General features: G+C 51.0%; 1 protein-coding gene across 3 annotated transcripts in view; it reads right to left on the bottom strand.

The window, feature by feature from the left end:
- Positions 1–296: 296 nt before the first annotated feature.
- SH3RF3 (SH3 domain containing ring finger 3) overlaps positions 297–14,040 on the bottom strand; it is a 389,852-nt gene continuing 376,108 nt past the window's right edge. For 2 of the 3 annotated variants that reach the window (XM_057309363.1, XM_026516168.4), the window contains 2 exons: positions 11,504–11,838; positions 297–3,512 (listed from right to left, as the gene is read on the bottom strand). In XM_057309363.1, coding sequence (XP_057165346.1) covers positions 3,344–3,512; positions 11,504–11,838 — 504 coding nt within the window. In that variant the 3' untranslated portion in view covers positions 297–3,343. The remainder of the gene's footprint in view (positions 3,513–11,503; positions 11,839–14,040) is intronic. The other variant, XM_026516179.4, reaches the window with a different exon arrangement.

The following is a 14,040-nucleotide window of genomic DNA, read 5'->3' on the forward strand; positions in this document are numbered from 1 at the left end:
AGCTAGAGGTCCTGCACACCCACCAGCTTGTGGCTCAATACTTACCGCCCAGCCAGTGATCTCTGGCATGTGCTGGATATGGCTGTCTTGACATTCCTGGTCTCCTTAATGGCCCACCACCCTGTGCTCCCCACATGGAAGCATTCTGCGGTGGTAGGCATGTGAGCCGACGTACTGGCCAGCAGGGATGCAGTGTGGTACCTGCCCCCTCACAGTCCTACTCACTTGGGCATTTCTGCTCGGGCCCATTCAGCCTCTGCCCCCAACTTCACTGCTCGCATTATCCAGACACAAGACCTCTCCATGTTCATTTTTATTTAAAGACTCAGAAACACAGGCATCATATTTTGTCATCACTGTCAATTCTTCCAAAATCACACGCTGACATTTGTGTATAACAAAAACATCGGTGTGTATGTGTGTGTGTGTGTGTGTGTGTGAACTGTGCAAAGTACTAAGAACTTCCCAGACAGGCAGCTGAGCTTGTTTGGGGTGCCAGGGCCTGGCATTCACATGGTGGTGAGGCTGGCGGGAAACTGCCTGCCCACTGTCTCCCCACTCCACTTCTGAGGCCCTTTGGTGGACCAGATGTCCCTGTCACTTCAGCGTCCTCTGACCTCAGTGGTGACTATGGACTCTACCGCATTCCTCAAAGCAAGTCATCTTGGCTGCCAAACGCCACTGATAACCAAGATGTATAAATTGCTGGGCCAGAGTAGAATGTGAGGGTTCAGACAAGGTGTTGGTTTCATCTTCGTAGCCAAAATGAGTTTGTTCTTTACGGCAAGTTGGCCCAAAGGGTCTACTTCTGTTCCTGCTCTTGTCTGTGGGCTAAATGGTCATGAAGGCTGATGTTTTTGGCTGAATGTGTTTGAAAACAGCCCAGAGCGTGGGGTTTGGTCATGCGCTTCCCTGCTTTCTGGGAATCCCACCCCAAAGGATGTCCTGGTGATAGCTGGCCTATGGCATTGCTTCCTTCCTGAGGTCATACCAATGCCTGCCCCAACTCCACCACAAGAGAGGCCAGCTGATGCCTTGCAAAGGTACTGGACGCTGGCCCCAGCTCTCTGCTGTGAGGGGGTGCTGGGCCCTGGCGGGCTGTTGCTTCACCCACAGTCACTAGGCTGTTCAGCGATTCCTACCTACCACGAGCATCGTGTGGGCAGTGGCTGGGAGAGGAAAGAAGGTCCAAGTTAGTCTATCTTGTTGCTTGGTAACTGCCTTCGTTTTTAAAAAAAAAAAAAAAAGCTTTCCTTATTATCTGGGAATCTGAGTTAGTTCTGGTCTCCCTTGGGAACACGTGTCTCACTCAGCATGTTAATCCACGCACGTTATTGGTGATAGCATGATTTTAAGCACGCACATGATTTTTGTGCATGGTGGGCAACTAGTTCGGCATCAATGGCAAATGGAAACCTTCTGGTTGTCATTAACTCATGTACAGGGCTCCCTGGGTTTAAGCTGGATTTTGTCTTTCTTTGATTTGGAGCAAATTTCTCAAGTCTATTAAATCTATGATCATCTGGAGAGAGGAGAAGAGCCTTTGTCTAGGCGTGATCCCACCAGCATGGTAGCCACCTGGCGGTAACAAATAGCCAAGTCACATCCCCAAATTAGGAACTCTGAAAACAGGCGTTTGGTGTATCAAAGGCATCGTCACATCAGGTGAGGGAACGTTTCTGGATTTTGTTGCATCTTTGAAAACCAGGGGATCCTGTTACCAAAGGCTAATTTAGTCAGCCTAATTTAAACTTGAGTGGCTTCATAAAAATAAAGAGAAGGGGCTTATGAATTGTGACTTTGAGCTGATAAGAATGTATTCTCAAGGTCTGACTCTCTTGAGAACGAGACCGCCGCATGACAGGGCTTCTCCCGTCCGTGTTCATGGGAGGTCTGGGCTGCTGGGCTCAGGAAGGGGCCTTGATGGACCCCGCCAGGCAAGGTCCCAGGATCAAAGGTGCCCCTCCTCCTCTCTCTCCTCCCGGTTCCCTTGGGTTCTGCAAGTTTGCAGCAATGCCTCAAATCCCTTTTCTCCTCATTATACTTCCAGTCTCTAGACCAACACTTGTACTGCCTGATAGGGAAACATTTATTTAAAAAAAAAGAAAAAAAGAAAACCGTCACAAGGTGGTAAATCTGAACTCTGGTTAAAAACTGCACGTTTCAGTACTGAGAAATCATATTTTGATAATGCTAATTGTAGTAATTTTCTCTAAAGCAATAAAAGGAAAATTCTGCCTTTCTAGGCTGGGGTTGACCTTCCTGTTCCTTTTACTGCCACACAAAACGCAATTATAGTGACGCTTCCTTGAAATGGTTTCAGTTCTTGAATAATAATTATCACTGTCTAGACATAGCGTGGGGCTTTGGTAAGGGTTTAAAGAAATTGGCTTTTTCCAAACTCCCTCCAACCACTTAAATGGATTCCCTCTTCTCCACGGAGCAGTGGCCAACACTGATGTTGAGTATGTGGGCTTTTCAGAGTTTTCCAAAATTCACATGGTACGTATAAAAATTCTGCCCACTTGATATCAGCTCAGACATTTCTTTCTTTCAAGCTCAACCAAGTCATTACTGGTTTTACAAAAAGGCAGCACCAGATGTATGAAAAATAGGCAATGTATGACCTATTAGAAATATAGAAAGTCTAACAGCTTTACTTTAAAAAGATGTTGTTAGAAAGAAGCAATGCAAAGGGACAGTGGCGGCAAAACGAAACGTGTGGCTTAGAACATGGGTAGGAAACAAAGCCAAGTGCGATCTCGTGCCTCCAACAGGAGCTGCGTGCTGGGCTGCCCCAGGGACTCTGGGGACCCGGCGAAGGCCCTGGGCCGGGAACACCCTTGCTGAGTGGCCAGGTGGCAGGTGACTGAGGTATATAGAGAGGTGATGGAGCAATCTGGACCCCCTCCAAGAAGCCCAGGGAGGCCTGTAAAGACACTCTGCCAACGCCCTGGGCCCTGTGCCCGCCACCCAAGCCCTGTGGCCCTTCCCCCTCTTCCAGGCTTGCGTGGGCAGCAAACAAGAATGCTACCGCCTAGCGGTCCGTTGCAGAGCAAATCAACCCGCATCAGCAGCTTCTCTTCTCAAAGATCCTTCTTTACAGTTTGCGCAGAGGGAAGCATTTTGTCGGAGAACAACGGCAGGGTGCGCTCTTGGTGGGGGGTTGTGGGCGAAGGCACGACCTCCACCTCCCCCGGCTCCCATCCCCATCCAGGGGAGCCTTGCCAGGAGCCTCGAAAGGGGCCTGGGACCCTCTGCGGCCTTGACTTCCTCTCCTTGCCCCCTGGGGATCCGGGGGAGCCTTCGTGTGCCTGGGGAGCGGGGTGTGGGGAGCGCGTCCTCAGAAGCTCTCCACAAAGCTGCCTGGGAAGAGACCAGTGCGGCCGTTCCTCTGCAGGGTCCCCTTGTACCAGCCGTCCTCACGCTTCTTGTGCACAAAGACGATGTCGCCTTCCTTCAGCTCAATTTCCGCCTCGCTCTGGGGAGGATATGAGACCACGACACGGTACCTGCGGGAAACAGACACCACATTGGGTGAACCTGACCCTAGGCTGGAGGATGACCTCTGGGGCCGACTCTTCGCTCCTCTTTTCCATTTCCATTCGGTGTAAATTATTATAATTTGGGGCTACTTCCCCTACTTTAAAAAATTTCTACTTTGATTTTAATTTTTATACAACCGTTTCATTGTTTATTAAAATTAAAAAAATAATTTTCCCATGGCATCCTTTTGGACCCCGATCTATGCAGCTGGAACGTTGCTGCCTGACTGCAGTCCCTCCCTCCAGCGCATCTCAGACCCTGGCCTCCCCTGGGGAGGAGCGGCTGGAAGAGGGCAGCTGCCTCTGTGGGTGTGGAGGCTGGGCGGTGCGTGTGGCCGGACCCACAGCTGCAGAGCACCCACCCAGCAAACGGCCCCTCTTCCCAGCCCAGGGTGTACACTTCAGCTCCTGCTGTCTGCCATGGGCCACAGGAGAGGAATGTCAGCCAGACTAATGGCCCAGGAGCAGAATGACCCATAGCCTTCAAGGACTGGGTCACCCATGAATAGGAAACGAGCCAGGGGAGGAGCCATGTACTGGAGGGTTGGTGATGCTGGGCCTTAGAGGCGCCAGGCTTGACCTGGATTAGAGGGGCCAGCCCCGGGAAGCACTGTCCTGCTGCTCTCTCCTCCCTAGCAGTGCCTGGGCTGTGGTCCTGGCCCACAGGCTGGGGCGAGAAGGGGGGATGTTCCTTTATCCTCAGTCTTCCTTGGGCTGCTGTCTGTGAAGGCCTGTCCCCAGGGTCCTGCCTCCCCCACCAGCCACAGCTACACAAATGGCCCCTGAAGGAGATCATCCTGGTGTCCCAGCAGCCGGCTTTCCTGAGGACTGTCAAGGGGCTCTCTATGTGGAGCCTCTGACCTGTATGTTCTGGTTTGGGAGAAACCAAGGCATTATAAAACAAAGGAGATCCTACATCAGCATTTCTTAAAGTGTGGCTGTAGTCTTCACGACCCCTGGGTCAGACTCCTGGCTCTATCCTGGACCTACTGATGAATCTCTGTGGATGGGTCCAGGAGTGTGGATTTTTAACAAGTTCTATGGACAAATGTTTGCTTGCTGCTGTCAAAGTGAAAGTGCTGAGCAAGTCTTTATTCTTCAGCCACCTGTGCAAAGGGCCTGGGGCATTGGCCCATTGGGGTCAGGACAGGGAACCCATGGTCTGGGGCAGCCGGGGTTGGTACTCTGGAGGCTGGGGGATGATGCACAGGCAGAGAAGACCCAGGCCCCACTCTGGGAAGTGCCTGGTCCCAGCTTGTTCCAGGTTGTGAGAGTAGGGGGCAGAGAGCAAGGTGGCTCCTGAGGCCACCTTGGCAGGCAAGCAGGGCTCCTATTGCTGAGGGAGCAGGGCCAGCTGGGCAAGCTAAGTGCTTTGGAACGGCTGCAGGTGTGGGAGCGTTGAGCCAGTTCTCACTGCTGTCCCTGGGCCTCAGACATGGACTTTTGGGGTATAAAGGAGGAGAGAAAGGACAGTATGCCTCTCTCCTTCCTCCCAGCCCAGAATCTCTGCAAATGGCTGCCTGCAGCTACTCCCCATGGACAGATGGGCTCTGTGTCTGTGAGATCTGTGAGATCAGCCAGCGTGTCACAGGCCACACGGTTCCCACATGTCCGGCACCCAGGCTGTGTGCGTGACGGCAGAGACCAGTGCTGGCCCTGCCTGTGGCTCTCTGCCATCCTCCACCTCTTCTCCAAAGCCCTGCCTCCTTCTCTTCCCTGAGGAAGAAAAGGCAAAGAGTGACATGATTTCCCAGGCTTCAAACACAAGTTTTGGCTTTTGCCTCAACTGCCAGATGTGAAGCAGCAAGCAACTCTGAAAATGTAATTTGCTAGAAAAAAAATAATTTGGTGCTTCTGAGCAATTCAGCGATTTAATGAGCCCAGATGGATGATGTGGGCCTTCTGTACAAGAGTCGAGCGTTTACCGTTCCTGTGCAGATCATTCCAAGACTCTGAGCTATGTTTCCTGCTGCATGAAAGTAACTGATACTGCCTGTTCTAGACGCGAAGAGCCAAGTGAACAGTTAAGGACAGCAGCTACTCCCGTGTTATGACTGTGGTGTCACAACTCAGAAGAGACTTCCCCGGGCTGAGCTAAGGTTATGTCAACCACAGATCGTTTTCAGACATAAAACTCAGGACATCAGAAGGCTCAAAATCAGAACGGATTCCTCCCACTGCCCATTGCAATTTGCTTTACATGTGAGGTATGGCGTGTCCTCCTCCTGGTCACCTGCTCCCCTCCCAACAACGGGGGTCACGGGGGGCTCTCTGAGTGGCAGGCTCTTCAGAGCAGTTGCTTCAGTGCTGTTGAGGACGTGTGGTCCCCAGGCGGGTAGAATGTGGTCATCGCAGAGCAGGGTCCCTCTAGGAACTTGGAAATAAGCGTATGTCTGTCTCCTGAACACTAAACTCTAATACCAACACATGTCTTAGTTGCTTATTGCTGCTGTAACAGATTTCCGCAAACTCAGTGGCATAATTCAGCACAACTTTGTTACTCACAGTTCTCTAAGTCAGACATCCAATATAGTCTCACAGGATGCATTCCTTCTAGAGGCTCTAGGGGATGCACCCCCTGTATTCTGCAGCTCCTAGAAGCTGCCTACATTCCTGGCTGGATGCTCCTTCCTGCATCTTCAAAGCCAGCAAGGGCCCCTCGAGTCCTCACACTGCATCACCTTGACCCTCTCTGCTGCCTTCCTTTTTTACTCACGAGGACGCTGTGGTCACACTGGGCCCGCCCAGATAATCCAGGATAATCTCTCAATTTTAGAGTCAGCTGGTCAGCAACCTTTACTGCGCCTGCAACCTTCATTCCTTGAGACCATGTGAGGCCACAAAGTCATGGTGTTGGGGATCAGGGCATACATCTTTGGGAAGCTGTTACTCTGCCTACCATGGCACATAATAGATCAAAGCCAAAAAGCTTTTAAATCCTAACAAAACCAAACAACTCACAGGCTGGTAAGAGGTGAGGACGGATACATCGAGTGTGTGAACCTGTGGGAAAAACGACGTTGCCAGTCAACCGCGGGGTCGGGGCGCCAGTCAGGACTGGAGGCACCATCACTCCGTTCTAGATGTCACACCACTTCATACCATTACACACATCATTTCATATAGGACTACTGTTCTTTGTCATGCATTCATAACTTCCCAAGTATCGATCTATGTGTTTTACAAATATTATAACTATCAGGTATATCCCCGCTTTGTAGATGGGGGAACGGGGGCTCAAAGAAATGAAGACACCTATTTGGGTGAACTGGCGGATAAGTGGTCAGCGCCTATTTCTCAGAGCCACCACTCTGCAACCTCCCCGAGTGTCAGAGAACCCGGAGGCAGGCATCCAGAGGACGGGTGGTGGGACGGCTGGTCCAAGAACTCCGTCGTACCTCCCAGGGTCGGCATTTCCCTGCCAGGGAGACGGGGTATTAGACAGTGTTACTGGATCCCATAACTACACTGCTCTTATGTGTTCCCCAAGTACCTTTCAGAAATGTGGCTCTCTGCATACACTGTCCATAGGGCTTAATATATCCAGATGGCCCAAAGATTAGGTTCCCGAGGAAGGGTTATGAATGGGCACTCTGGTTTACACATTAGGTCTATGCGTTTGGCTCCTACAGGTATCCTGCGAGCTGGGCCTCCCTCTAGTGAGCTGACTTGCAGGCCTGGCCCACTGGGCCTGGGGGGAGCTCTTCATGGTTCTCTCCACTGGGTGGTCTCCCTCCAGCCCAAACTTCCTTCCTCTGTGAGCAGTTTGGAGAGCAGCTCCCCGGGGCCTCCCAAATCCTTAGGAGGGAAATGGAGAGATCCGAGGGAGCCTGTACAAAGGAGACACCCCAGACATGCAGCAACCACAGCCCAGCTGCTCCGCTCAGGGTGAGAGAGGCCCCCTCCTCAGCATGCTGGTGGTGGGAACCTCCTCGAATCTGAGCCCCAGCTGCCCTTTGCTTTTCTCCCACCTTTGAACCTGCAAAGTGGCCTTGCACACAGCAGGCTCTCTGCAGATCTGTGGCCTGCAGACAGAGTGCCCAGGCCTCTGCAGCAGGGAGGCTTTTTACAGCTGCTCCCCTCCAGCTGCGAGCTAAGTTTTATTCGCGAGCCTGCAGGGCCCTAGGCCAAGTGCTTTCTGGAGCTACCCCAGCCCAGATACTGAGCCTTTCCATTGTTAAACCCTCGCTCCAACCTGCTGGGGCTCCCCAGGACACGAGGCAGCCTATAGGCTGCACAGGGTGAGGGAAGGGGGCATTTGGGGGCTCATTAGGCAGTAGTTTGGTTTCAGGCTGTATTTTGAAAACTCTCATCACTAATGAGCTGCACAGCGTGCTGGGGACAAGCAGGGTGCCAAGAGTCTCCGGGTACAATAAGCCCTGATTAGATGGAATATTCACAGAATGAGAGTAATTCTCTGAACTTTCTAGTTAATCATAGACTCCCATGATTTTTTAGAATAGGGTGTTTTAAGACCTTTTATGAAGGAGTCTGGAAGTCGAGGGATCTGAAGAGAATAGAAGCCTAGGGGAGATATGAGAGCGGCTTTGAAATATCTAGGTCTGTCATTCTCAGGAGTCACCACTTTGTGACCTGAGGCAAAGGGACTGGGAACCACATTCAGAAATCACAGGCAGCTGGGGGTTGGTCTTGTGGAAGGAAGAAGGTTCTGACATGAAAGAGCTACACAAAGTTGGAGGAGGCTCCCTGGAGGGAAGTAGAGGAAGAGAAAGTGTGTGTGTGTGTGGTATTTGTGTGAGGTATGTGTGGTACGTGTATGTGTGTGTGTGGTGTGTGTGTGGTATTTGTGTGAGGTATGTGTGGTACGTGTATGTGTGTGTGTGTGGTGTGTGTGTGGTATTTGTGTGAGGTATGTATGGTACGTGTATGTGTGTGTGGTGTGTGTGTGTGTGGTATTTGTGTGAGGTATGTGTGGTACGTGTATGTGTGTATGTGGTATGTGTGTGTGTGTGTGGTATTTGTGTGAGGTATGTATGGTACGTGTATGTGTGTGTGTGGTGTGTGTGTGTGGTATTTGTGTGAGGTATGTGTGGTACGTGTATGTGTGTGTGTGGTGTGTGTGTGTGGTATTTGTGTGAGGTACATGTGGTACGTGTATGTGTGTGTGTGGTGTGTGTGTGGTATTTGTGTGAGGTATGTATGGTACGTGTATGTGTGTGTGGTGTGTGTGTGTGTGTGGTATTTGTGTGAGGTATGTGTGGTACGTGTATGTGTGTGTGTGGTGTGTGTGTGTGTGTGTGGTATTTGTGTGAGGTATGTGTGGTACGTGTATGTGTGTGTGTGGTGTGTGTGTGTGTGTGTGGTATTTGTGTGAGGTATGTGTGGTACGTGTGTGTGTGTGTGTGGTGTGTGTGTGTGGTATTTGTGTGAGGTATGTGTGGTACGTGTATGTGTGTGTGTGTGGTGTGTGTGTGTGGTATTTGTGTGAGGTACGTGTGGTACGTGTATGTGTGTGTGTGGTGTGTGTGTGGTATTTGTGTGAGGTATGTGTGGTACGTGTATGTGTGTGTGTGTGGTGTGTGTGTGTGTGGTATTTGTGTGAGGTATGTATGGTACGTGTATGTGTGTGTGTGGTGTGTGTGTGTGGTATTTGTGTGAGGTATGTGTGGTACGTGTTTGTGTGTGTGTGGTGTGTGTGTGTGGTATTTGTGTGAGGTATGTGTGGTACGTGTATGTGTGTGTGTGTGGTGTGTGTGTGTGGTATTTGTGTGAGGTATGTGTGGTACGTGTTTGTGTGTGTGTGTGTGTGGTATTTGTGTGAGGTATGTGTGGTACGTGTATATGTGTGTGGTGTGTGTGTGTGGTGTATGTTTGGGAGGTTGTGTATGCGTGTATGTGGTATGTATTTGGGGGTATGTGTGTTCATGTGTGTGGTGTGGTATCAGGTGTGTGGTGTGCGTGTTTGGGGGTATGTGTGTGCATGTATGTGGTATGTATGTGTGGTGTGGTATCAGGTGTATGGTGTGTGTGTGTGGTGTGTGTGTTTGGGGGTGTGCATGTGTGTGTGCCTGTGTGTGGTATGTGTGTGGTGCAGTAAGTCTCCTCAGGGCCTGGTGATTTGCTGTAGGGGAGGCACCTCATGGTAATGGGTCCTGTACGGAATGAGTCTGAACAGCCGGTGTATCTCGGACAGACAGGGGTGGTGATCAACCGAGGAGGACCCAGAAGCATATGCTGATATCCTGGCAGGGCTATGACATGGTGCATACTGTTTAAAGGGCAGAGACACCCAGGTCCCTTGGTGGGCAAACTGTACATTAGGGCGACTGCTGACCATGCTCCTCCACATGGTTCAGAGCCCAGGCTCTGTGGTCGGAAAGCCCTCAGTTCAATCCCTGGCTTGGCTACTAACTTGCCATGTGATCTGGAGCAAGTGACTTCGCCTTTCAATAACCTCTGTTTTCTCATCTGTAAGATGGGTGACTGAATCCGTAGGGTTCTTGTAAGGACTGAGGTAACACACACTAGACACTTGGAACAATGGCAGAGATGGTAAGCTGCGCGCACAGCATGGCTGTTCCAGGTGTTTATGGCTGGACTCATACTGGTTGTCGAGTGTCCGAATATCACTCCAAAAATGCTAACTATCATTCTAAATGCAGGAGTAAATGCGGACTTACACTATAGCTGTTTATCAGAAATCCGTGACAAGCTGACGCTGTCCCTCCACCGCCTGGAAAGATCGTCCTCTCTGTGGCCTTGGATCTCAGCACCACAGCATCGGGCCAGCCCTAAAGCCCATCGTCTGGATATGTCTTGGCAAAACAGCCTGTGGCTGATTTGTGTGGTCCGAGACCTAAGAATACTGTTACTTTTTTAAATGGTTGAAAACCAAATCAAAATAAGACTATTTCATATAAGAAAATCACATGAAATTTAAATTTCAGTGTCCATAAGTGGAGTTTTACCGGAATACCCACCCCCATCGTTTCTGTATTGTCTATGGCTGCCTTCACGCTGTCACGGGAGAGCTGAGTAGTTGCGACTGGGACCTTATGACTACGACGTCTGTGAGGCCCAATCTGGGCCTTGACAGAAAAGGTGTATCATCCCCCATCTAGACGGAAATTCAGCTCACCCTGCCTTAGCACCGGAGTTTAGTGGGTGCTCAGGACGGTGGTGGCCTTCTCAGGCTTCAGGCACCAGGGGACATGGGAAAGAGCTGGCCGTCAGTCAGTGTGGCTGGGGCGGTGGTGGTAAGGGATTCTGACAGAAACACCAAGATTGCTTTCTTGGGAGCCTGTTCACATTTTTACTATTTAAGCAGTGTTCCAACGACAAGACACTTAGAAGGGAAAGTACTTCCCCGCTGTCCTAATTTGACACCATCCCCTCTCTCTGCAGTGCCTTCCAACCCTTATCTGAGCTCTCGAAGGACTACCTCAAAGGGGCCCATCCACTGAGCAGGACACCAGCCTCCGACCCATTGTAAAGTTCAAGCACCAGAGGCCCGCTTCCCGGTAGAGTCAGTTTGTTGCTCTGTAAAACTCTAGGCTTACCTGTGAAATTTCTGGTTTTGGTAAAAACAAATGAATATGGGCAATTTTGTATGGTTCAACCTAACAGAATATATACCTTGAAGCCAAATTGGTTTCCCACAGGGTTGAGGGGATGTAGTCCCTCACTAACATCGTTGCCCATTCTTCGGGCTCAGTACTCCTTCAGTTCTGCCAAATGTCCTGATGAATCCCTTGCAAATCCCGAACTCGGGACCCAGGTGGGTTCAGAATGTGAAATATGCTCCCCTTCATTGCCAAATGTGTTTTATCTGATGCTCACCAGCCAAGCTCAGGAGCTGAGTAGATGTGGGTAAGAGGGACGTTTGGTAAATTTAATCTGCAGAACATGCCTGTCGTCACTGTTTCCCTCAATGGCTCCAGTCTAGAGACCAGCCCACACCAAGGTGCCGGAGGACATGAGCCCACCCTCCCCCTTACCTCTCCCTGGACAAAGGCTTGGGCTCGGGACGGATGGCAGCCATGGAGAGAGGTGCTTGCCTGGAGGGGGATGAGGAGAAGTTCAGATCCAAGGAGCCCGCCTTTCTGTGCAGTGGCTCCATTCCCACGGCCCCCTGCATCTCGCTCTCTATGGGGCAGGACCCTGCCCTGCCATGGATGGACAGTGAGGACACTTCAGGCCCTACTGCACCCTGGAGTGAGGTGTCCACCGCCACTTGGGGGTCGTGGGTTGGAGAGATGGATGGCGGGGAGCGAGACTTCTTCTTGGTGGATGCCCCAGCGAGAAGCTTCAGCAGCCCACTCTTCTTCTCTTTCTGGAAAGACACATAGAATTGAAATCCAGTGGGTTAATACTCCTAAATGCCCTTGTTGTTAGTGAGTGGGGAGGGAAGTATAATCTTATTTAGAAACTTTAAACATAATCTCATAAAGCTGGTTAGAGGAAGAAAACAGAGCTAAGACTGAAAGTTTCTCCAACTTGTGTTTTCCTTTCTTTCCCCAAACCTGGTGCAAGTGCCCAGAACAGACCAGGAGGCCCAGTGGCAGGCCAGAAGGCACTGCTCCCAGGAGAGGGTGCCGTGGGGGGCCCTTCCCGACAACACACTCCCCTCGCCATCGCAGGACCATCCCAGATGGGCAGCTTCACTTGCCATGTCAGAAGAGCCAGCAGTCAACATAATTTGCTTCTTTTTACCCAAGAGGGGAGTGAAATGATTCTACATCAGGCTTCCTGAGATTAGCTCCTTTAAAGCCTGTGTTTATAGAACCAAAGCCCATGTAACCCGGACTCATCTTCGTTTGGAAACCCTAGGCAGCACGGTATGCAAACCTCCTTCTGCACAGAATTATTTGTACCACACAGGAACCCTGCAGTGTGTATGAGTGCGTGTGTGTCCAGCACATATATTCCCTGAGAAAGTTCTTTGCAGGCGGGAAGGACCACTGTCCCAGAGCCAAGGGCAGCTCCCCAGTGAGGGCGACTTCTCTCCCCTCGAATTCCCTCAGTGGAAAATATCCTGATAAGACCTCTTCCCCAGCAGATGCTTCCTTATTTTTAGAGAAAGGGCTGTTATGGGATGTCACGGCTCCTCACACACAAAACCAGCGACATCATCAGAAGGATTGGCCCTGACAACCCGGGGCTATCGATGTCCTGCCCCACTAGGATGTGCAGACCTCTCTCCTGCTCCCAGCTCACTCACAGTTCTCGCGGAGGTCTCCCACCGCACTCTGCAAAGCCATGCCACCTGCCGGTGGGCCGAGGCGCACAGAATCTCCACCGGAGGCTCTGCTCAGGACTCCCTTGGCCCTGAAGGACCTTCTCTCCTTAGTCTCGCGGGGGGCTCAGAGCAAACTCTTGATAAAGAATGGAGAGACAGGCTGGGGTGGTGACACAGACCCAGAGGATCCAGGCAGCATCCTCAGGTGGCTGGGAATTCTGTGTATCGCTGTCAGTGAGTGGGCATGTCAGCCTCCCTCTGTGCTGATCACACGGAAGCACGTAAGGAAGCATGTGAAGCATTGCCATTGAACAATGTATGTGAGTCAAAGAGAAAGCGTGTACATGCAGAAGTGCTTTTAGAAAAACACCCTTGCTCTGGGATTTGACCATTTTTATGACCTTACTTGAATTTTCTTTTTTCTTTTTTTAAAGATTTTATTTATTTATTTGAGAGAAAGAGCACTGGAGAGAGAGCATGCATGAGCCAGTGGGGAGGCAGAGGGACAAGCAGACTCCCCGCTGAGCAGGGAGCCTGATGCAGGACTCGATCCCAGTACCCTGAGTTCATGACCTGAGCCGAAGGCAGACGCATAACCACCTGAGCCACCCAGGCACCCCTAGAGTTTAGTTTTCTAATGTTCAGTGGAAATCAGGTGGCAGGGGGATATGAGCACACGGTTTAAGACAGTGGCAGCACACGAAGTCTGAAACTATAGCCACCGAGTCAGCAATGGCCATCAAAGAGTCACGCTTTGGTCACAGGGCTGAGCAGACCCTTAGGCAGGCTGAGGGGATATTTCCTCTTCCCACCTTTCTTGTCTGCATCGTTAGAGGCTACTGGGGGAGGTTGGGTTAAATGGTGCCGACATATTCTTAAAATGCACGTATCTAGGAATGTGTATATCCTTATGCTAAGCCAGTAACACTTTAGTATGAACAAGTCCATATGTTTTTCTCTACTCTTAGCATGGATATTGATAGAAAGAATGGAAGTAGATGTCCTAGATACTGTCCCTGGTGAGGAATTGCTAGCATGGGCGAGCCCCAGGCTGGTGGGGAGCAGGTGGGTGTGGGGTAACACAGTGAAGGTCAACCCCCTAAGTTGCCCAGCTCTGCTCTGCTTCCACATCCAAGTGCTTGGGAGAGCTTCACGAGTTTGGCCACGAGGGGGCGCTACACAGCTGGCTCAGAGGCATCCTTGTCTCCCAAGTAGCTGCGGCTCCTCAGGCCACTGCTATGGAAAGGTGCTGGCAGCTGGTAGGGTGTGTCTGGCTCCTCACGATGACAGTCTGGT

This window comes from Ursus arctos, unplaced genomic scaffold (assembly GCF_023065955.2).
Source record: "Ursus arctos isolate Adak ecotype North America unplaced genomic scaffold, UrsArc2.0 scaffold_8, whole genome shotgun sequence".
NCBI classification, from domain to species: domain Eukaryota; kingdom Metazoa; phylum Chordata; class Mammalia; order Carnivora; family Ursidae; genus Ursus; species Ursus arctos.